Source organism: Microtus pennsylvanicus, chromosome 5 (assembly GCF_037038515.1).
Source record: "Microtus pennsylvanicus isolate mMicPen1 chromosome 5, mMicPen1.hap1, whole genome shotgun sequence".
Taxonomy (NCBI): Eukaryota; Metazoa; Chordata; class Mammalia; order Rodentia; family Cricetidae; genus Microtus; species Microtus pennsylvanicus.
In genome coordinates this window covers 76,194,031-76,215,964 of record NC_134583.1, presented here as the reverse complement: position 1 = coordinate 76,215,964, position 21,934 = coordinate 76,194,031, and the positions used below count along the sequence as shown (strand labels likewise).

Genomic DNA, 21,934 nt, shown 5'->3' with positions numbered 1-21,934 from the left:
CTAAGACCCTGGGATCCAGCTATCTGAAGCAACACATATCCATCCAGCTTTCTGCAGTAAATCTGAGTTCAGTCTGAGCAATGAGATTACAGTAGCTTTACTGTGACACTTGGCTCAAGTCAGTCGCCCAGAGCTTTTCTCCTTGCAGAACATCCTATCAGGTATTCTGATCTTTTACTTTCTCATATAAATTTCAGAACCATGCTGTCAATAATGACACTGTAACCCTAAAGTAATGATTAGAGCTGCACTGAATCTAAAAATTGGCATATTAGTGGTATCTGATCTATACACAAAATGTTTTTCTTTTATTTAGATCTTATTTAAGATATGTTCAATGAGCAATCAAAATATGTCTCCATACCCTAGAAGCATAAATACACATACAGTTGATCAATACCTAGAGGGACTGCATTGTTGAATGTGCTTCTCTGAGTGATATATCAGCTCTCTTAGGACTGGAAACTTCAGCTCTGCTAGTTAGGTATATCCACCATAGCATCTCCCTGTGACCTGCATCCCAGGAAACCTGTGCATCCCATCATCTCCATGTGGTCTAGCATCCCAGAAGACCTGCGGATCCCTGGAACATGTGCATTCCATCGTCTCCCTGTGATCTAGCATCCTAGGAGACCTGAGCATCCCTGGGGTGTGCATCCTATCATCTCCCTGTGATCTGTGCATCCCTGGAACCTGCACATCCCATTGACTCCCTGTGATCTAGCATCCCAGGAGGCCTGAGCATCCCTGGGACCTGTGTGTCCCATTATTTTCCTGTGATCTAGCATCCCAGGAGACCTGAGCAACCCTAGGACTTGTGCATTACATCATCTTTCTGTGATCTAGCATCCCAAGAGACCTATGCATATAAGATCCCAGGCAAGAGCCAGTAGCTGTGAGGCTAGAACTGCTTCTATCCTCAATCCTGCTCTTACAACACACATACACACAGACACACAGACACACACACACCACAATTCCTTTCTTCTTCCCTCACTTTAGAAGCCTGTTACATAATGATTTTTGCACAGTCACTATAGAAGTACTGGTGGATCCTGAGAGATAACACACATCAGAAGGCTTTGGCCACTCAGAGGCTGCACACATAGAAGGGATTGGGATTATTTCACACTGCACAGCCAATCAAGGCAACAACAACAACAAAAAAGAAAAATTCTTCTAAACCACGTGGGAGTTGAAATCTGGTACTTCTCCAGCTTATTATATAACCAGGCATCCAATGATGACCATATTACAGCAGGAACTCTGACAGCTAGCCACCATCAACACACGCTAAAAGGATACCAGACAAGGAGCAGGCATGAGATGCAAACCCAAATGTTTAAAAAAAAGAGAGAGAGAAACTAATCCTTAAAGATAATCCTGTGTTGGGACTGGGGAGATGGCTCAGTAGTTAAGAGCACTTGCTGCTCTTGAAGAAGACCCAACTAAGGTTGCCAATACCCATGTAGATCAGAAACACCAGCTCCGAGGATCCCGTGCCCTCTTCTTGCCTCCACAGGCACCTCACTCACAGATGCACTTGACCATGCACGGATATATAAAGAACAGTAACAATTAAATCCTCAACAACAACAAAAGACTGTACTGTATTACAGGTGGCAAGAGTCAATACAAAGACAGCATGCAAGACAGAGGCAGGTATATGCACAGACCAGCATGCTACCCTGAGCCAAGCACAGAATCTTCATTCCAGAGTGGTCCAACCTTGGTAACACTGTGGCTCAATAAGTAAAGTTCCAAGGACCAGCCATCCAAGATGTCCAGAAGTTCTGCAGTCTTCACTGCATCTTCTGCATCTTTAACTATACCCATGGTTGGAAGAGGACATGACACTAGTCCCCTTATCTCCTCCCACCTTCCACCACAGATCCACCATGACCTACGTATGAGACTAAGTACCTTAATCTCCTTCTCAAACTCCATCACCAGTCTTGCAGTTCATGAAGTCTTACCTGGACAACACCAACCCAGGGAACATACATAACATCTAAGAGATTGTGACAGAGATGGTCCCTGGGCATGGGCCAGCAAGGCTGCTAAGTGCCTATAGTGGACAAGAGAAACGTCACCATCTCCAAATGTCATCAGGACTGGGGTGGAAAGCCCTGTTTGATTTCTTCGATTCCTCTCTCAGCCTCTGTGCCCTTTTCTGCAGACAGCATGAAGATAACCCTTAGAAAAGTCAGTGGTGACCAAACTAGAGCAGGACACATATGCCAGCCTAGTCCTCCATGATCCTGGGGATCTCATTCTTCACTATAGACTCAAGCCAGTCATAACCAATGGATCATTTGTTTATTTGGGGGGTGGGGTTACACAGGGTCTCACTATGCAACCCAAACTAGGCTTGACTGTAGCTCTGACTTAATCTTCTCATTTCCTTTCTATGCTTGGTGAGTTTTCTTATTTATTTGTTTTCTTTTGTTTTTTTTTTTCTTCTGATATGGGGGGAGGTTAAAGAGGGCCTCACACATGACTAGGAAACCATCAAACTCTGAACAATTTTCCAAGGCCTTCTGCTCTTTTTGTCCTGAAAAAAGGTCTTACTGTTTTCCTGGGTCTGTTCTCAAACCTGCAAATATTCTGCCTCGGCTTCCTTGGTGCACCAGGAACACACCAGATGAATGGATAAATCTCCTTTGTGAAGGCGACTGATGCCCCCTCAAGCAGCTGCTTGTCTCCACCTCAATTTCTCCAACCCATAGTTTTTTTCACTCTTCCAGAGTCCTCCAAAGTATGCCATCCCCTGATACCACCCATCATTTCAAACCTTTTCTTTTTCTTAAAATAAATTACTACAAGTCGTAAAATAATTTACTACAAGTCGTAAAGTGAAAATAAGGGTGAAGTTTGATAGAATCTCCTGCTGTGTGACTCTGGGTGGGCAATGGGTTCATCCCTGTCACTCAAATGCAGCCCTGGGAACCAGATCAGAATGTATTCCTGTCCCGGCCTAGCACAGTGTCAGGCACACAGCAGAAATCTCGTACCCATTGAGCCACCTCTTTAACTCCCAAATAAACATTAGAAACAGCTGAACAAGTGAATGATGGTTTGCTAAGCATAAGCTGGTCTGTATGGCCTGCTGCTACTCAGAGACACTGAAGGAATCCTGGCCATAATGGAGGAAGAACAAAGGAGCTAAATGACATGGTTGGCAGGAGGTGGGATACAAGCCAGTATTAAATGTGGGAGGAACGCCAGCAAGTCCTGAAGGCCATGATGGAAGCAATTGGAAATCATGGGCTCCTGAGCAGAAGCCTCAAAATCAAAGGAGTGTCTACTTCCCAGAGAGCTTCAGACAAAAGGCAGCGTAGGTGGGGTGGTTAAAGTGGCCATAATTCTGTGGATCCAGCTCAAAGGCTTGCCTCTAACACAAGCCGGGTCACGGTGATCAGCGGGGGAGAAATCAGTCACAGGTTAAAGGAAAAGATGACTTTGTCCGCACCATCTCCTAATGAAATCGCTCACTCTAGGCTTACGATTCCGAAAGCAAAGCCCTTGCATTCGACAACAGGAAAATTAATTTAATGAGAAATCATTGGATTGAGCAAATGAACATCAGCTCAGACACATGCCCCAGACTGGTGCACAGTGATTACGGCTATAATTATGGCTACTCTAGCAAGGAAAGGTGACTGGGTTTATGCAAGAAAGCATAAATGATAGATACTGTCCTTAGAACGAGTCTCTCACACAGGCTGGAAGGAGACCGGTGCGAAAGCAGGCTTGCTTAAGGAGGGTGGAACAGCAGGTCTCTGCTGTTACCGTTGCACATCTGCAAAGCTGGCTGCTGCAGCAATGTCTTGCATGCAGCATAGGTGGGGCCGAGAAAGAAGTGCACCTGGCAAGAGGCTCCAGATTAACCTTGCTAATGCTTTGTGGTTCGGTAGAGAATCAGCTAAGCAGAAAGCAGAGGCCCAGGTTGCCCTGTCTGCTGCGTTCTCTTCTGGTCTAGACTGTGGAAGGCGGCTCTGAAGATGCACAGAACAGAGAGTTACAGTAATGAACTTGGGAGCATTCTAAACCAAAGGGCGCTTGCCAGAAGGACACAAGATATTGTGCCTGCCACCTTCTTTTCTGCTGTTGAGTTTTTACTGACACGTCACATGGCTTTACTGGTAAGGGTCTCCCCATGCCTGTCAAATCAAAGCTGGGAAGTGGAAGGCAGGCAGCACAGGTGAAGGCAGGAGGAAAGGCTGCACCAGCTGGGACCTCAGTATTCGCCCCTACTAGTGCCCACGATCACTGGAAGGCAGCATTAGCCTGGCTTCTTTCAACTTACAGAGCCGGCATGATCCGGGCCATCAGGGTCACCGGAGAGCTGGGCCAGGATCTCCTCAGACTTAGGACTGGAATCTGTGTTCACCCGGCCTCTTGTGTCTACACTAATCTGAGAAGGTTCTGCTACACAGGTAGTGTGTCAGGTGAACCACGGGTACCCAGCCCAAAGCCATAGTCTCGCCATAGTCTCTCAAGTGTTTTCCACTGTCCTAGGAGCCGCTCACATTCCTGCGGACGGCTGCTGTGGATTAAAGTGATTGCATCAAAAGGACACATGCAAGTCCCAAGGACTTGTGAGTAAAGTCTGACAAGAAACAGTGTCTTGTCTGACAAAATTAAATGGGTATGCGGTCAGGCTTTAGGAGAGCAGGCACTGGTACCACATGACTGAAGACAAGAAAGGACACAGGATGCACACACACAAGCAGAACCCCCATGAGAAAACGCAGACTAGAGCCAGATGGATGTGTCTGTGGGCCAAGGCTGGCTGAGGACTACCAGATTCTGTCCCAGACGACACAGAAGGAAGCAACCTGCTGGTGCTTTGATGCCAGGCTTCCAATCCACAGGCCCATGAGAGAATGGATTGATGCTGTTTCAAGTCACAGCATCTGAAGGAGATTTTTGTGTGTGTGTGATCGCGGGAAATTAATACAACTCCCATGTTAACTAGGTCTTTCACCTTCTGGACTCTGGCATCTTGTCAGCACTACTCTCTAGAAGGCCTGGCCTATGGCTGATTCTCATCCAAGTGTAACCCTTCCTGTCACGGCTGGCTGCGCCTGGGCTGCCAGACTCAGCTGTTCCTATAGAAGTGTTTTTCCTGATGCGGTGACATGACCCGGAAAGTCCCCATGAGAAGCATCACATCCTGTACCTGAGAAATATGAGAGGCCTGTGGGTCCATGTCCATGGCAGCTCTGCACTGCCCACTGCCACACAGCCGACCCCTACCAACCTCAAAGGGAAGGAAACAAAGGAAAGAAGGAGGACGTCGTTTGCTTTGGGCAAACACATGACTTTCTTAAGCTGCGTGCTGGTCTACAACGGTCTGGTCCCTCGCTGGCTGGCATCCTCGGCACAGCAATCTCCTTCTCCCCCAGCACGGCCAATAACCAGAGGAACAAAGCTGACAAAAGTAAGAGCTGAGAGACTAAGTGGATCGCCCCCGACTCGACGCCACTGGGGATGAAGTAGAAGCAAGGCCAGGGCTAGGCTCACAGGAAACCAAGTCACAGCCATCTGATGGAACAGCATCAGGCAGATGGAAAGCACAGACGTCTCAGGTGAGGGACAAGTCCTGCCAGCACAAAGGACAGTTACGGGAGGACAGTGAGACCTTAGGAAACTGCAGGCGCCAAGCAGACCAGATGATACTGGGCTTCTAGCAGGACTAGAGACGGCCGGCCGAGGTCCTAAAGAGTTGCTTATGAAAATGAAAAGGGTATTCTGAAAGAGGAAGTGGAATAAATGAGCTGCAACACAACCAGCAGGTGGTAACGATGTGCTGGTGGAAAACATCGGTGGGTCAGGCTAGAAAGATGGTTCAGTGGTCAAGGAGGAATACTGAATTTACAGGGGACTCAAGTTCCCAGCACCCAAGTGCTCTAAGGGGTACCTATGCTTCTGTCCTCTTCACAAGTGCATGCAATCACATATGTGTGCACACACATGGGTAGGGGAGGAGCTGGGAGAAGACAGAAAATTATTGGTTATATTGCATATCCATGATGAAGCTATTAAAGTCCTAACAGTCTTCGTATAAAAAGAAACACATAGTACATATGTTGCATGTTGTCAGCCCTGCCCACTTTTAAGTTCTACATCAGAGGGTTTTAACAAAGCACTGACCAAAACCAGATGTGAGGAAATGTGTCTGAACTAAAAATATACAGATTTTCCTCTCATCATTCCCCTATTCAGGACCACAGTTCACATGGCATTTATACTGAATTAGGTAACATAAGCTATACAAACAGAAGGTTTGATGTAAACTGAGCGCTGTCAAACAATGAGGCCAAAGAAATCTTTCCTTTTCTTAAAACATTAAGTTAATAATAATTAATAATAAAAAGACTATAGAAGAGGAAGGACAAAGGTTATTTGCAAATGCTACTTCATTCTTCTAAGGGATCTGAGCATCTCGGGTCTCACGCGGAGTCCTAGAAGCAATGTCGCAGGTACAACACTGTACACATGTGAGTCCTCATGCAGATTTGTGTCTGCGTGGGATCGTTCCACGTGCCGAGGAAAGGCACACTGTAGGATGAAGGCGCCTGGGCGGGAAGGTGTGAAGGGGCTCTGCTGTCACCATGCGTGAAGCACTGGGCAGGTCAGAGCTCTGCGAAGCCTGACCTCTCGTGTGGAAACAGCCACAGCTGGCTGTTAGCTGTCATCGCTCCACACACATTCAGACATGTTTTTTTTTGGGGGGGGGAGGGCGCACGCCTTTAATCCCAGCACTCTGGAGGCAGAGGCAGGTGGATCTCTGTGAGTTCGAGACCAGCCTGGTCTACAAGAGCTAGTTCCAGGACAGGCTCCAAAACCACAGAGAAACCTTGTCTCGAAAAACCAAAAAAAAAAAAAAAAAGAGAAAATAAAACTATATATAAACTTTGAAATTTGTGAGAAGCAGTACAGAACCTGATATGCCAGCTTAAAAGGAGGTAGACAAACAGCAGTAAAAGTTTTCCATGTGGAAGAATCTGACATTAGACGCAAGGCAAAAAGGATTCTCTCAGCGACATTAATACCATATCTCTTGGAGGGCAAAACCCACGCGGCCACTCCAGTTCAACTGATTACAGAACGGCACCATTCCAACGCAGCTCCTTGTAGGAAGGCCAGATGGAAATCGCACCAGGAGAGGGTGACAAAGGGGACATACAGGAGGGCTTCTCCCTAAGGACAGTCCCTGGAAGGAGAAAGACTCTCACATGCCTGTGTACATTCTCAGGGCAGGAGCCTCAAATTCAATTAGTCTTCACTCCAGTCCCGGCCACATACCCAACTGGCAGGAGCCTGAGGCTCTAGAGACAGTGGAGAAAGTGCAGAGAACAATGGTAATATATTCATACTATTCTATACGGGAAAGCTGGGAAAGAGCCCCAAAGAATGCAGGCTGAGATCCATTAGCCCTTGCTGAAACACAGAGCCTCCCAGCGAGCAATTTTACTACTCAAAACGTTAGTCTAGAATAGACTAAAAGAGACTGGAAGAGGATAGGAAACGCCTGAGTACATCATGTGGAACAGGGTTGGCATTTTTCATGAACCATTTCCAGCTTCATAGATACAGCAAAGGCACTAAAAATGAATGCACACAGAGAAATAAACACCACACCACGATTCACACACTCTTACAGCAAAACATACGTGCCTACTCATATATAGTCACACGTGTATTGAAACACAGACATACACAATGCCCACACCCCACACACACTGGTTTATTACATATCAACATACAGTGACACCGCACACACATACACACGCTTCCAGGCATGGGCACCATGAAAACATGCACATGACCTGCACCACAACACCAGCAAATGGAAGCAGCTACCGCCTGCAGCCCTTTGGGAAACATTACTTAATCCTCAAAAACGCCCCAGTAAGAGAAACATTTTCTCAACCTAAGATACCGCATGATGCTGTTTCCGTTCCAACATGACAAAACAGAAAGAGTAAAAACAGTATGTGAGCCAGGCCTCTTAATTCAGCAGTGTTGAAAGAGCAAATGTGGCGAGATCATACAATCCCAAATTATCAGTGAATGAAGAAACTCGGCTTCCAGCTTGCAGATGGAAGGCCTGCAGCAAGCATGAACGTCCCTGAATTCATCCGTGTCTTACAATAAAACACCCACCGGAGGGAAAGTTTTCCGGGTTCCACTGACAAATGACTTGACTTCCACAGCAGCAGGCAGACACCAGTCAAGCCCAATCAAACTTAATCACGTAAGAATATATTTAGCCAACTAAAATTATTTCTGATCTCAAAAGTTTTCTGAAACTGTTTTTATCTATTCTTGCCCAATGTGTGTCTGTTTCCCTCAAATGCCATGGCATTCCTTTGTAAAATATATTGGTGGAAAGCTAATTTTAACCCTGGAAGGTAAAGACAGCCTTGGGCAATATCACATTGTCAAAACAACTAACTTAAAACTTTTAATGTATGTAGGACACAGCTTTCCTCATAGATCAACAATTTGGGACAAATTCATGTCAAAACTGGGCAAGGGATTGCAAAGCTTGCCCAGGAAGCACCTTGGAGGCAGAAGGGAAGTCACAGCTTTACTCTTGCTTGACCGGAAGAGTCACCTTGGTGACTGTGACGAGGAACAACTCTGAACACGTGTATCCTCATCATAGACAGCATGGCAAAGCTTTACAGCCGGGAGAGGACTCGTCCAAAGCACTCTGAATGCAAGAATGACAAAGAACTCCTTTGAATTTATCCACTCAAAGGACACAAAGGAAGAGCAGATGCAGCTTCGGCATGGAGAGTCAAGCTACAAGGACTCACTCAGAAGGTTTACTTTTGTTCCTTGCTGGGATTATTACAGGCAGCAAACTCCACACTGCACAACTTGTTCGGTCAGAAATCAGCCCATAAACGTCCACACAGCAGAGATGCCCAAGGGTGCAGGAGCCTGGGACAGCTCCCCGGGGCCTCTCTACACCCCATCTCTGGGATGTTTCCATGCCAGTAAATCCTAGAGGAATCCCAAGCCTTCTTCCCAAGGACAAGAGAACAATAAAAGAAGATCATAACTAAATGGGTGAAGAGGGGCTAAGGAGACAGCTCAGCCACTCAAGTGCTTGCTCGCAAGCATAAAGACATGAACTCAATCCCACAAAACTCATTTTATAAACAAAATAAAAACCAGGAGGACCAGCAAGATGGCTCAATGATTAGAGGCACCTTTATGCAAGACAAGAAGTGCTGAGTTTGTGTCAGGATACAGATATAAGCTATGCATAGTGATGCAAACTTAGTATCTCAGAGATGAGCAGGCGCAGAAAGGATGATCCCTGAAGCTAACTGGTCAACCAGGATGGCCTACTTACCAAGCTCCAAGTTCAGTGATAGACCTTGTCTCAAAAACAAAAAGTGGGCTTGACATAATACCTTTAATCCTAAAACCTGGGAGCCAAAGGCAGGTAAGCCTCTGAAAGTTCAAGGACAGCCTGGTCCACATAGTAAATACCGGGCCAGTCAGTGAAACCTCATATAAAAAATTATAATAATAAAAACAAACAAAAAAAAACAAGGTGGAAGATACTTGAGGAATGACCACCAAGGTCAAATTCTGGCCTCCATATACAGGCACATACACTCACACACACACACACCTTACATGTGCATCTATACATATGCAAACACATACAAAAAGAAATGGGAGACAAGAAGGAGAAAAGGAACAATGGAGTCATCCCCTGTTCACAGCCTGAGGTCTGACTAAAGCTCCATCCACCTCAGCATCCCTCCCACAGTCTCAGGTGCCAGATGCCCTGACAAGTTGGCTGTTAAATTGACTTTAATAAACTTCCCGCTATTTATATAAAGTACATTCAGAACTCCTCTGGAACAGAGCAAAGAGATAAGCAATAGTTCAGTCACCTGGGGAGAAAGGAGATGAGCGCTTACTGCACACAGACCAAGACTGCACTCATGAGTCAGAGTCTGTCAGCCCAGGGGGAAGCCGCCTGAGCCAGGTCGAGCGTGATGGCACCTACCTTCACCCTGACTGTGAGCTCTGATAGGCTGCTCATCATGTCGTTGATGGACCGGAACAGTTGCAACAAGGACTCCACGAAGTCAGCCTCCCCTTTGTTCTCATACAGCCTGCAAGAAACACACGACACCGTGGGGGACCTGAGGAGATGCTCCTGCCCTGCACCCTGTACCCACAGTAATGAAGGCAGCTAGCTGATGGGGGACCTGTGGGAGGATGAGGTTCCATCTCCAGCATCCAACCAAAGGGGAATGTGAACTGATTCACAACTACTAAGGTATGCAACTATTGAGTTACAATATAGGTTTCCGGTAACCTGACACACATCACAAAACAAAACAGACATAAAATATACAAAGGGAAGTAAGGAAAGAAGAAGACAGAAGAAAGAAAAGGAAGGGGATATGATGGACCAATTTAGCTTTAAAAGAAAAACACATTTTCACTTGACATGCTTCGTGCCCGCTTTCAATTATTCATTAATTATTTGATGTAGGGAACTGTGAATGGATCTCAGGCCTCACGTATTCCAGACAAGTGCTCTATTGTAGAGCTACTTCTTTAAACCTTATGCTAGTATTCCTAAATCCTAATGTTACATAGCTAACAGAAGGAGAGTTAATTGTCTACATGTGACAAGCTCATAGCCATTTGAAAATAAAAATGACATTATATCAGTAAATTCGAAATTATGTTGAGAAATGGCCCTGCATCAGTGCATCCGTTTTAGAGACAACGGGGACCAGAAAACTGGCAAGATCTTCAGTTCCGCCTTACATGGACAATAAGGCTCCTGTATGGCGGCTCCGCGGATGCTGATGTATGCTGCTCATCATAAAGAAGTCCCATCTATAAATTATTTATTAGCAGTTACTGCGAGTGGCATTTACATTTTAAAATGTAGCAACTCAGATGTTTTATTAATGTAAACGAGTTTCCTGTCTAATTAAAAATATACCACACCTGAAACTTGTACACAATAGAAAATTTCATAAACTCGGTGATAATTAATTACCCCAGGGGTAATCTTACATTTAAATGAGTTCCATTCCAAAGCAAGGAATTCTGTATAAAGTGGGAAATTGCAACCCAGTGCACCTGTTTTGTAAATAAAGGTTTCCAAACAGAGATTTGACTGAATGATGTGCTGAACAATTAAAATTATAGAGTCATGAACTTACGTTCACAGGTGGTAGAGAAACCAAGGTGGGTGCTGATGCAAATACCTGGGAGGTGTCATGATGTTATAGAACTAATATAAGGGACTTAATTATCTAAACATAACCGGATCCTGTAACAATTTGAATATGACATTATAATGGTAAATTCAAAATTATTTTTAGTAATGGCACTCACTACACAAGTGCAGTCAACTTAAAAGGTGATGGAAGCCAGGAAATTGTCAAGAATTTCACTTATGTTTTAAATGAACAGTGAGGATCTTTTACGCTGGTTCCATGAATGTTGAGACATGCCATTTTTTATAAATAAGTTGTAACTTTCTGTCACCTCAGGACACTTGCCAGTTCCTGGTGCTGCATGGTATCAGAGACTAAACACTAGAAGAGATACTTCTAGAAAGCTGAGTGGAGCTGATAACCGTCTACAGAAGAAATAACTTGGGTTTCAAAAATCAAGGAAAGGGACTTCCAAAAACACAACAAATAAAATACAATAAAAAAACAAAACAAAACACAGTAGGTTCTTGAGTGGGAAGACTGGAAAACCTTGGGAAATGAAATGTAGACTGTGCTCACCAGGAATACAAAGCACATGGCTCACCTTAAACTCATGAAACAAAGCGACCAAACTGACCAAGCCTAAAATGTAGTCTTTTGCTAGTTTTAAAAACCAACCTAGGATCATCTGAAAAGACAGTTTTAATAAAACATACCTACACCAGTTTGGCCGGTGGGCATGTCTACGCAGGGCTACCTGGATCAGTTGGTATGAGATTGGAAGACTTAGCCCACTGTGGGTGTCACCATTCCCCAGCCTGAGCTCCTAAACAGTATTGGATAAGACAAAGCTAAGCTAGCTGACAGTAAACAAGGTGTATTTGTCTCTTTGCTCTTGACTATGGCTAAGCATGCCTTGACTTCTCAGAAATGATAAGACTGTGGCCTAGAATTGAAAAACAAAGTTTTTCTCCCCTAAGTTGTCTTTTGTTGGAGTATTTTTACCACAGCAACAGAAATGACCAGGCTTACAGCACAGTGAGGCCCAAGCATAGTCTCCAACAAGACCAAGAGGTTCAGACTAGAAGATGGGATGAGCCATCTCAGGAAGATCAACATACAGTATGGGGCTTCCACAGTCTTAAATATGTGTAGTCCAACTTTCAAACAGAACTCACTAATCTCAAAAAAAAAAAAAAAAAAAGACCATCGCCATGGCCAAACCAAAGAGGAAAAAAAGACAAATGGCCCACAGCAGATTTCTTGTAGTCAGTTGATGGGAACATCAAAATTAGAGAAAATGGGGGTCAGGGAGACAGCTCAGTGGTCTAGAGTGCAGCTATTCCCGCAAAGGACCTAAGTTTGGTTCCCAGCACCTACATGGCAGCTCACATCAGGCCCCAGGGAATTCAATACCCTCTTTGGCCACTGTGGGTACCACATACATGTGCTTACACAAAGAGCAAGACATGCAAGCAGTCATACAAGTAAAAATAAAATATTTTTTTTTGTTTTGTTTTTTTTTGTTTTTCGAGACAGGGTTTCTCTGTGGCTTTGGAGCCTGTCCTGGAACTAGCTCTGTAGACCAGGCTGGTCTCGAACTCACAGAGATCCGCCTACCTCTGCCTCCCGAGTGCTGGGATTAAAGGCGTGCGCCACCATCGCCCGGCATAAAATATCTTTGTATTAGAAAAATTAAAATGATGGAATAGAAAAATAAAAGGTGGGGGAAAAACAGAAGTCAAGGAGGATCATGACAGGGCCCAAATGGATCTTTAAAATGCAAAGTCTTAATTAAACAACATAACAACATGATGAATTTACTGTATGAGCTAACTAGAGTCTAGGAACAGCAAGAAACAAAAATAGTGAAATGGTAGACAACCCAGAAAAACGATACTGAGAACACAGACAAAGGAGGAAAACACAGAGGGGAGTGTGGAAGAAGGAGCACAGCAGAGAGATCTAGGGCACAGGTTACTGATGCTTCAGCACAAAGGGAGGATCAGGAGGGAGGGAAGTCATTGAAATGGTGATCAAAGACTTCAAACCCAATCCCCAAATACTCAATGCAAAGTAAATGCAAAGAAACATTTTCCTATGCAGCCCACATAGGTTGTTTCCTATGCAAATAACCACAGAGACAAACCTCGAGGGCAGCCAGAGGGGAGAACACATATTACTCTATCTTTAAGGATGTAACAATAACCGTGAGTCTAAAAAGAGACTTCTCACCAGAAATGATGGAAACCAGAAGAAAATGGAGTAACACCTGGAGGAAGAAAAGTGCCAATCTGGAGGGCTATGTCAAATGAAAGTATTTTTCAGACACAGACATGAAATAAATCATTTTCATATACACAAAGCCTGTAGCTGATTTCTTCTAAAGGAAATTCTAAGGGGAACTCTTCTGACAGAAGGAAAACGGCCCCTGAGGGAAGCGTGAAGTTAAAAGAGAGATGAAAAGCAATTCTATACATAGAGCACAACCAATGAACGCCGACTATACAAAACAGCAATGTGCGGCCAGGCTCAAAATACACGTGGAAGGAAAGTGCATGGTGACATTAATGCCAAGGACAAAAAAAAAATGCCTGCAGTCTCTGTGTTCTGCTAGTCTGGATTTGGCCACTTCCAAGAGAATGGTAATGGTAATTAAAAATTATTCTTTAAACTTAGCAAGCATGTTTCCATCTGGGATAGTTATGAAAAAAATACTAAAGGATGTTAAACATGTTGAGAGAACAGAAAAGAAGATGGAAAATAGAAAACATTAACTGGTATTGAAGAAAGCAAGGGGAGAAAGGAAGAAGTGAGGAATGTGGCTTTACTTAAGAAGAGAAAATGCACTGTCACCAAGACAAAAAGGCAACCTACTGACTGGGAAAAGATCTTCACCAACCCCACAACAGACAAAGGTCTGATCTCCAAAATATATAGAGAACTCAGGAAACTAGACTTTAAAATGCTAATTAACCCAATTAAAAAAATGGGGCACTGATCTGAACAGAGAATTCTCAGCAGAGGAAGTTCAAATGGCCAAAAGACACTTAAGGTCATGCTCAACCTCCTTAGTGGTCAGGGAAATGCAAATCAAAACAACTTTGAGATATCATCTTACACCTGTCAGAATGGCTAAAATAAAAAACTCCAATGATAGCCTTTGCTGGAGAGGCTGTGGAGGAAGGGGTACCCTCATCCATTGCTGGTGGGAATGCAATCTTGTGCAGCCACTTTGGAAATCAGTGTTTCGGTTTCTCAGGAAATTTGGGATCAACCTACCCCTGGACCCAGCAATACCACTCCTGGGAATATACCCAAGAAATGCCCTATCATATGACAAGAGCATTTGTTCAACTATGTTCATAGCAATATTATTTGTAATAGCCAGAACCTGGAAACAACCTAGATGCCCTTCAATGGAAGAATGGATGAAGAAAGTGTGGAATATCTACACATTAGAGTACTATGCTGCGGTAAAAAACAATGACTTCTCGAATTTTGCATGCAAATGGATGGAAATAGAAAACACTATCCTGAGTGAGGTAACCCAGACCCAAAAAGATGAATATGGGATGTACTCACTCATAATTGGTTTCTAGCCATAAATAAGGGACACGGAGCCTACAATTGGTGATCCTAAAGAAGCTAAGTAAGAAGGTGAACCAAAGGAAAAACATATAGTTATCCTCTTGGCTATGGGAAGTAGACAAAGTTGCCGGGGAGAAAATTGAGATCTTGGGGGTGGGGTGGGATGGGGGTAAGGGGAGATGGGGAGAGAAAAGGGAGAAGGGGAGGAAGGGGGAACTTGGAGAAAAAGGAGGATTGGGATAAAGGAAGGTTGGATACGGGAGCACGGAAGCACAATTCTTAGTTAAGGGAGCCACCTTAGGGTTGGCAAGAGATTTGAACCTAGAGTGGCTCCCAGGTGCCCAAGCCGAGGTCCCCAGTTAATTCCTTGGGCATCTGGGGATAGGGAACCTGAAATGACCCTATCCCATAGCAATACTGACGAATATCTTGCATATCATCATAGAACCTTCATCTGGCGATGGATGGAGATAGAGACAGAGACCCACACTGGAGCACTGGACTGAGCTCCCAAGGTCCCAATGAGGAGCAGAAGGAGGGAGAACAAGAGCAAAGAAGTCGGGACCACGAGGGGTGCACCCACCCACTGAGACAGTGGAGCTGATCTATTGGGAGCTCACCAAGGCCAGCTAGACTGTGACTGAAAAAGCATGGGATAAAACTGGACTCTCTGAACATGGCGAACAATGAGAGCTGATGAGACGCCAAGGACAATGGCAAGGGGTTTAGATCCTACGTAATGTGCTGGCTTTGTGGGAGCCTACCCAGTTTGGATGTTCACCTTCCTAGATATGGACAGAGGGGGAGGACCTAGGACTTAACACAGGGCAGGGAACCCTGACTGCTCTTTGGACTGGAGAGGGCGGGGGAGAAGGGTGGGGGGATGGGGAGAAGGGTGGGAGGAGGGGGAGGGAAATGGGAGGCTGGGAGGAGGTGGAAACTTACAAGTAAAGATGGTAGGGGAGATGTTCGGTGGTTAAGAGGACACAGCTCTTGCAGGGGACCTGAATTCTGGTCCTGGCACCCTGATCAAGCACGCCTTTAATCCCAGCACTCGGGAGGCAGAGGCAGGCGGATCTCTGTGAGTTCGAGACCAGCCTGGTCTACAGAGCTAGTTCCAGGACAGGCTCCAAAGCCACAGAGAAACCCTGTCTCGAAAAACCAAAAAAAAAAAAAAAAAAAAAAAAACCTCACAATTGCCTAGAATTCCAGACCCAGAGACTCCAGCAGCCTCGTCAGCCATCCCTGAGCACTAACTCCCATGGACTTACTTCGACACAGATACACATGCATACACATGATTTTCAAAGTTTTTTTTTTTTTAAAATAAGGCCTGGAAGCTATTAAAAGGCGGGGGGGGGGGTCCTATGCATATCTACCTAGTGTTATCACCAGAAAGCCAACACCTGCACAGCAGCCACAACACCACCATGCAGGGCCTCTGCCCAGCACCTGCCTCCTTCATCTCAGATTGATGCCACTCTTGCTATGAATCATCATAGCCAAAAACTACCATTTCAAGTATCCGATGCCATGCCATGACATTGACCTTGAAAATCACTCTCTTGCCTCCACCTCCGAATATGTCTACAGTCTACTGCAGCAGCATGCTCCCACTACAGTGTTCAGTTATTTCCATGGAAATGCTATTCCCAAATAAAGACCATTACACAGAACGGGATGTGTAACACTATTGAGGAGTGTGTAATGTCATGGAAATGCTATTCCCAAATAAAGACCATTACACAGAGCGGGATGTGTAACACTATTGAGGAATGTGTAATACCATGGAAATGCTATCCCCAAATATAGACCATTACACATCTCTGTCAAACAAAACAAAGTAGATTAGAGAGATGACAAACAGATATAGGGGAGGGAGAGAAAGGAGCACAATGATGTAGTGATTTGAATGAAAATGTTCCTCAAAGGCTTTGATGGGTTTAAGAGGTGTGACCTTAGAATAGGAAGTGGGTCACTGGGCATAGGCTTTGAGGTTTCAAAGGCACAGGCCCCTCCCAGTTCTCTCACCCTGATTCCTGCTTGCATTTAAAGACTTAAGCTGAAAAGTTGTTCTTGCCACCATGCCTGCTGTTTGCTGCCTATGCTCCACATTATGGAGTCTGACCCACTGGAACCATAAGTCCAAATAAACCCTTTCTGCTACAGGCTGCTTTGGTAATGATGTTTTATTACAGCAACAATAAAGTAATTAATACAGATAGATGATGTGGATGGATGGATGGATGGATGGATGGATGGATGGATGGATGGATGGATGGATGGAGAGATAGATATAAGAGACAGATGAAAGATCAATGGATGAGACATAGATAAAATATAGAGAAATGATAAACAGAGGGATAAATGAAAACAGATAAATATATACATAGAGATGATAGATGGATAGAGAACTATGACTAATATGTTCATAACTATGACATACAGAAAAGATAAATAGACAAACTAGAACATATAAATAGTATTCTAGTTTCTTCTTCATTGCTGTCAGAAAACACTGACGAAAGCAACTTAGGGGAAAGGTGTCCATTTGGCTCAACTGAGAGAAGGCTGGGCAGGAACTCATGCAGAAATAACCCCTGTTTACTGGCTCACTCACTGCCTTACACTCAGCTGCATTTCTGAGATAGCCCAGAACCACCTGGCCAGGGAATGGTGCCATCCACAGTGGGGTGGACTTAGGCCAGTGGTTCTCAACCTTCCCAATGCAGAGATCCCATAATGCAATTCCTCATGCTGTGGTGACCTCAAACCATACAACATCTTCATTGTGTCTTCATAACTGTAATTTTCCTCTGTTATGAATCGTAATGTAAATATCTGACATACAGATGGTTTTAGACTATTACATGAATGGGTCATTTGACCTCCAATTTGACCTCCAAAGGGGTCACAACCCACAGGTTGAGAGCCACTGTCCTAGATCAACTGACAAGAGAGTAACTCATAGACATGGCCACAGGACAATCTAATAGAGACAATTCTTCAACTGAGGTTCCTTCTCAGATAACTCTAGATTGTATCAGGTTGAGAATAAAAACTAACCTGGATGGATGAATTGATGGCTGGATAAACAGAGAGATAGGTAGAGAGATATCAGGATGGATGAAGAGATGGGTGGGTAAACAGGGAGACAGGTAGAGAGATGATTAGGAGTTAAGAGAAAGACAATATGTAGATGAGATAGATGATAGGTGAAGGATCTGATACATACAACAGACAGATGTTAGCTAGTAGATGATAGATATATACATACATGCATATAAATACATACATACATAAATGGAAGAGTGAGTGGATGTCAAGTATTTTTTTCTTTTAAGTTGTTGCACATGGTAACAACATAATCCCTGTGGAGGATTCAACTCCAGCAGAGTCTATATATTCAACTCCAGCAGAGTCTATATGGAGCCTGTAGTATTCTCCATTTCTATAACATGGCTTTTTCTGACTCATGAGATCAGGATTCCCACTTTTTAGTTAAGCCACCCCACTGATTTTACTCATGGAAAGGATTCCTCCCCTAAGGAAGGCAGTACTCCATGAAGCCATGAATTGTCTTTGAAGTGGAACTCTATGAAGGGTCTTCAGCCAGGCGCTGCCACTTTTCTTGGGGATGACATTGCATAAAGGTAATTTTCTTTCCTTGAGTCCCAGCAACAGCTCAGGGCAGAACTAACCTAGCCAGGGTTGGCTGACCCTGCAATCCAGGGGAATGGCTTTAACAAGAGCAACTACAGCGGTGGTTTCTCCCTTGTTTTTAAAATACCTGAATTTGTGATTACATCTATGAAGTTGGTGGTAAATCTCTCTTGCCTCTGTGTGTCTAAAAACATCTTTTGATTGCATGCCTGATTAAAATTCTCATGTCAACACTGTTATGATTATTCTTAATCTGCAACTATACAATAAACATAATAATCAGGTTAATTTTTTGTTCTAATTTCTTCTTTTTTGTCTTTATTTTCAACCCACCTTTCCCCCTCACATTAAAATGATCTTGCTATTCAAGGGATTTTGGAAATTTATTTCACCCACTTCTAGCCAAAATGAAAACATCTAAGTGTTCCCTCCTAAGTTCATTTGAGATAAACGAAAAATAAAAGGGGAAAAAAAACAATAAAAGTAGAGAAGGTTTATTTGAAAACCGTAAGCTATGAGAACTGCTGAGGCTGAACAATTTGGTCTCAGGCTTCATAAAACTACAAATAAAAATCTAAAAGTTTACTTATGTAAGTGGGTGGTGACCTTAACTTGTTCCATTCTATCATAAATATAATTTTCATTCAACTATCTTCTTACAAACTAATAAATTTACATTACTACTTGACTGTCCTATTCTCATAAATTTTTTGACAAAATAAAAATAAAGATGACTGTCAGGATTAGGACACACCTTGGCCTGGACTTAATGGCTTAGCCAAGTTGTAATTATCTCTGCTACATACTGAAATGAAACCATAACTTTAACCTAAAAATAAATACACAAATAAAAAGATAACGTAATATCTATTGCCTCCTGCACATTAAACACAGCTATTTAACTTTAAGAGCTGAAAATAAAGACTATATAAGTAACATCTCCAATTTCATATGTAATCAAGGAATAAATTAGCTGAATGTTAAATGGTAAGTTTAAAAATAAATTAGCCACATAAGCTAAAGTCTACAAATGCCATCAAGTATACAAAGGAAACTATATGATTCCAATGTGAGCTAAAATAATAAAAATAAGTTAAATATAAATTGAGGTTTCCTTGACTTTTTAAATCATTACAACACAGTACATAACTGTATCTATTAAAATATACATTTTATACATTTTCAGAGTATGGAAAAATTCGAGGTACATTTCTCTGGTCTTCATTACAAAAATGATTACCTAAGAGTTTCAGATTCAAGCTGATGGGTAATTCTATATGGGAAGAATAACATGGGGGAAAAGCATGTTTTGATGAGGAAAACCTGTAGGGCATAAAATTCATTCTTTCATTGTGAAAAACAGTAATTGTCTAAACGTAGAGATTTTCAGAGGTTTGCTAAAAAGTATCAATTTAACAAAGGAAGCAAAGCCAAAGTGGAGCCAGGAAGCAGGAAAGGAAGAGACCAAGGGGACTGTGAGGAGAAAGAGACATTTTCAGTGAGGATGAGAAGAGAGAATTCTGTTCAGATAAGAGGATTCTGTGTTACAAACATGAAGCTCGGGTTCAGCAGTAGAACGGGCCTTGTTCTAAAGTGAGGAGAAAGAAAGGGGCAAAGTGAACACTTGAGCATGTCATAGTCTGCAAGCTGGAGGTCTGGGGAGGGCATAGCTCACAAAAGGAAATTTGTGCGTGGTCGAGGTCATAAAGCATTTACAATATTTTCCAAAGCTGAACCTACACACTGCAGTAAAGCCTGAACACAATTCTTTTTTAAACAAATTAGTTTTAAATGTATATCTGTTTCTGGCAAAATTTACAAAAACTGGCCTAGGGTACAAGGACTTTTTATTTTCTAGATAAATTTTCTGCCATCTGCATTAGTTTTTTACTCACAGAAAGCTAAATCTTAATGACTGTTTTCTCTGTTACATCTGCTCCGTTTTTTTAAAAGATTATCTTTTGCCTACATAAATGTATGAGAACCGTGTGTGTACTGTCAGCAGAGGCCAGAAGAGACCATCGGATGCCCCAGAACTGCACTTGAAGATGGTTGTAAACTGTTGTGTGCTTTCTGGGAACTGAACTTGGGTCCTCAGAAGACGAGCAAGTGCGGTAGCCTCTGAGCTGCCTTGACAGCCTGCGGTCTCTTGGTTTTAAAGACCTTTATGTATTGCTCTTAAAGTGATTAAATCTGATTTGTGACTCTAGTCACACGAATAAAGATTATTTTTATAATGATGTTTGATTATTGATGTGACTGTATTGAGGATTACAAAAATTCTTAGAAGTCTAATGATCCATGCCATTTCCAAATTCTATATGCAAATGGAATTTCCTTCTTCGTTTTTATTTTCAAACTTCCTATGCCTTTATATTTACTGTATCTTCTCTGTTTTGTTTATTTGTTGCAAGCCCACTGCTTAAAAAGATAACCATTTCTAAAAAAAACAGAGGAATGGATATAGTGGATAATCATTTGGCTCATGATCTTGGGCTATCTGGCCAGATAGAGGTGGTGACCTCTTATATGGAAGGAAAGAGGGTGGTCCTGCTCTATTGGGTGGTGAAGACTGAGTCAGGCAGCATGAAGCAGCGAGTGACAAGTCCCCAGCTTTCCAAGGACTCTGCAACTGGATTTACCATAATCCTCTATCTGTGAGTGCATCTCCCCCATTTTATATCTTAATAAATCCTTGATACCCCTTAAACCGACGCATGTGGATTTCTCTTAACAAACAGAACTGATCGACAGACTCCAGGGGAGCTTCTCCAGAAAAGGTGACTCCCCTGTGGCAGAAAGGGTAGGACACTGATTCCCAGGCACCAATCACTTCTGCCTCTGACATAGGACCAAACAAGCACCCAGGAGACCAGTGTGCATGCAACAATTTACAATCAAAACTACAGGGCTGTTGATGAACGGACACTAAGGAGAAAAATCTTTATTTAAAATGAGAGTGTAAAAGTTGTCAAAATCAAAATGTAGTTTCTATGCAGACCCTATTTCCCCAAAGTACCTAAAGCTGGAGGCTATGAAGGGAATGTCCTCAGCATGTACATCCCACAGAAACTAACACATCAGGTGTGAGGGACGGTAACAAAGCTGTATAATTCTACCAAGATATCCATCCAGGCAGCGACCCTGGACTGAGGTTACGCCTGTATATTTACTGTAGCCAAAGAGAGTTATACCAAAATATCTAGGCAATCTTAGTTACTTGTACCTTCAAAACATTCCCTCGCCTCGCCCTCTTTAAGGATGTCCACAGTTTTAACATGACTCGTGTTTTCACTACAACCCTCTGCCCTCCTCATTCCAATGCTATGGTCAAGGAAATACCATTTACTTTAGAAAACATCTGCTTTTTAATGTTTTTAATTTAGGGTGAGAAATAGAATCTAAAACCTCACAACCTTATATGTAAACAAGTAAGATGATAAATTTAAAGAATT

At 43.2% G+C, this 21,934-nt stretch overlaps 1 protein-coding gene across 2 annotated transcripts in view; it reads right to left on the bottom strand.

Moving 5' to 3' along the window:
- The window catches only part of Dock1 (dedicator of cytokinesis 1), a 496,042-nt gene that overhangs the window by 351,831 nt on the left and 122,277 nt on the right, over window positions 1–21,934 (bottom strand). For both annotated transcript variants that reach the window (XM_075972578.1, XM_075972577.1), the window contains exon 23: window positions 10,049–10,157. In XM_075972578.1, the coding sequence (XP_075828693.1) occupies window positions 10,049–10,157 (109 nt within the window). The remainder of the gene's footprint in view (window positions 1–10,048; window positions 10,158–21,934) is intronic.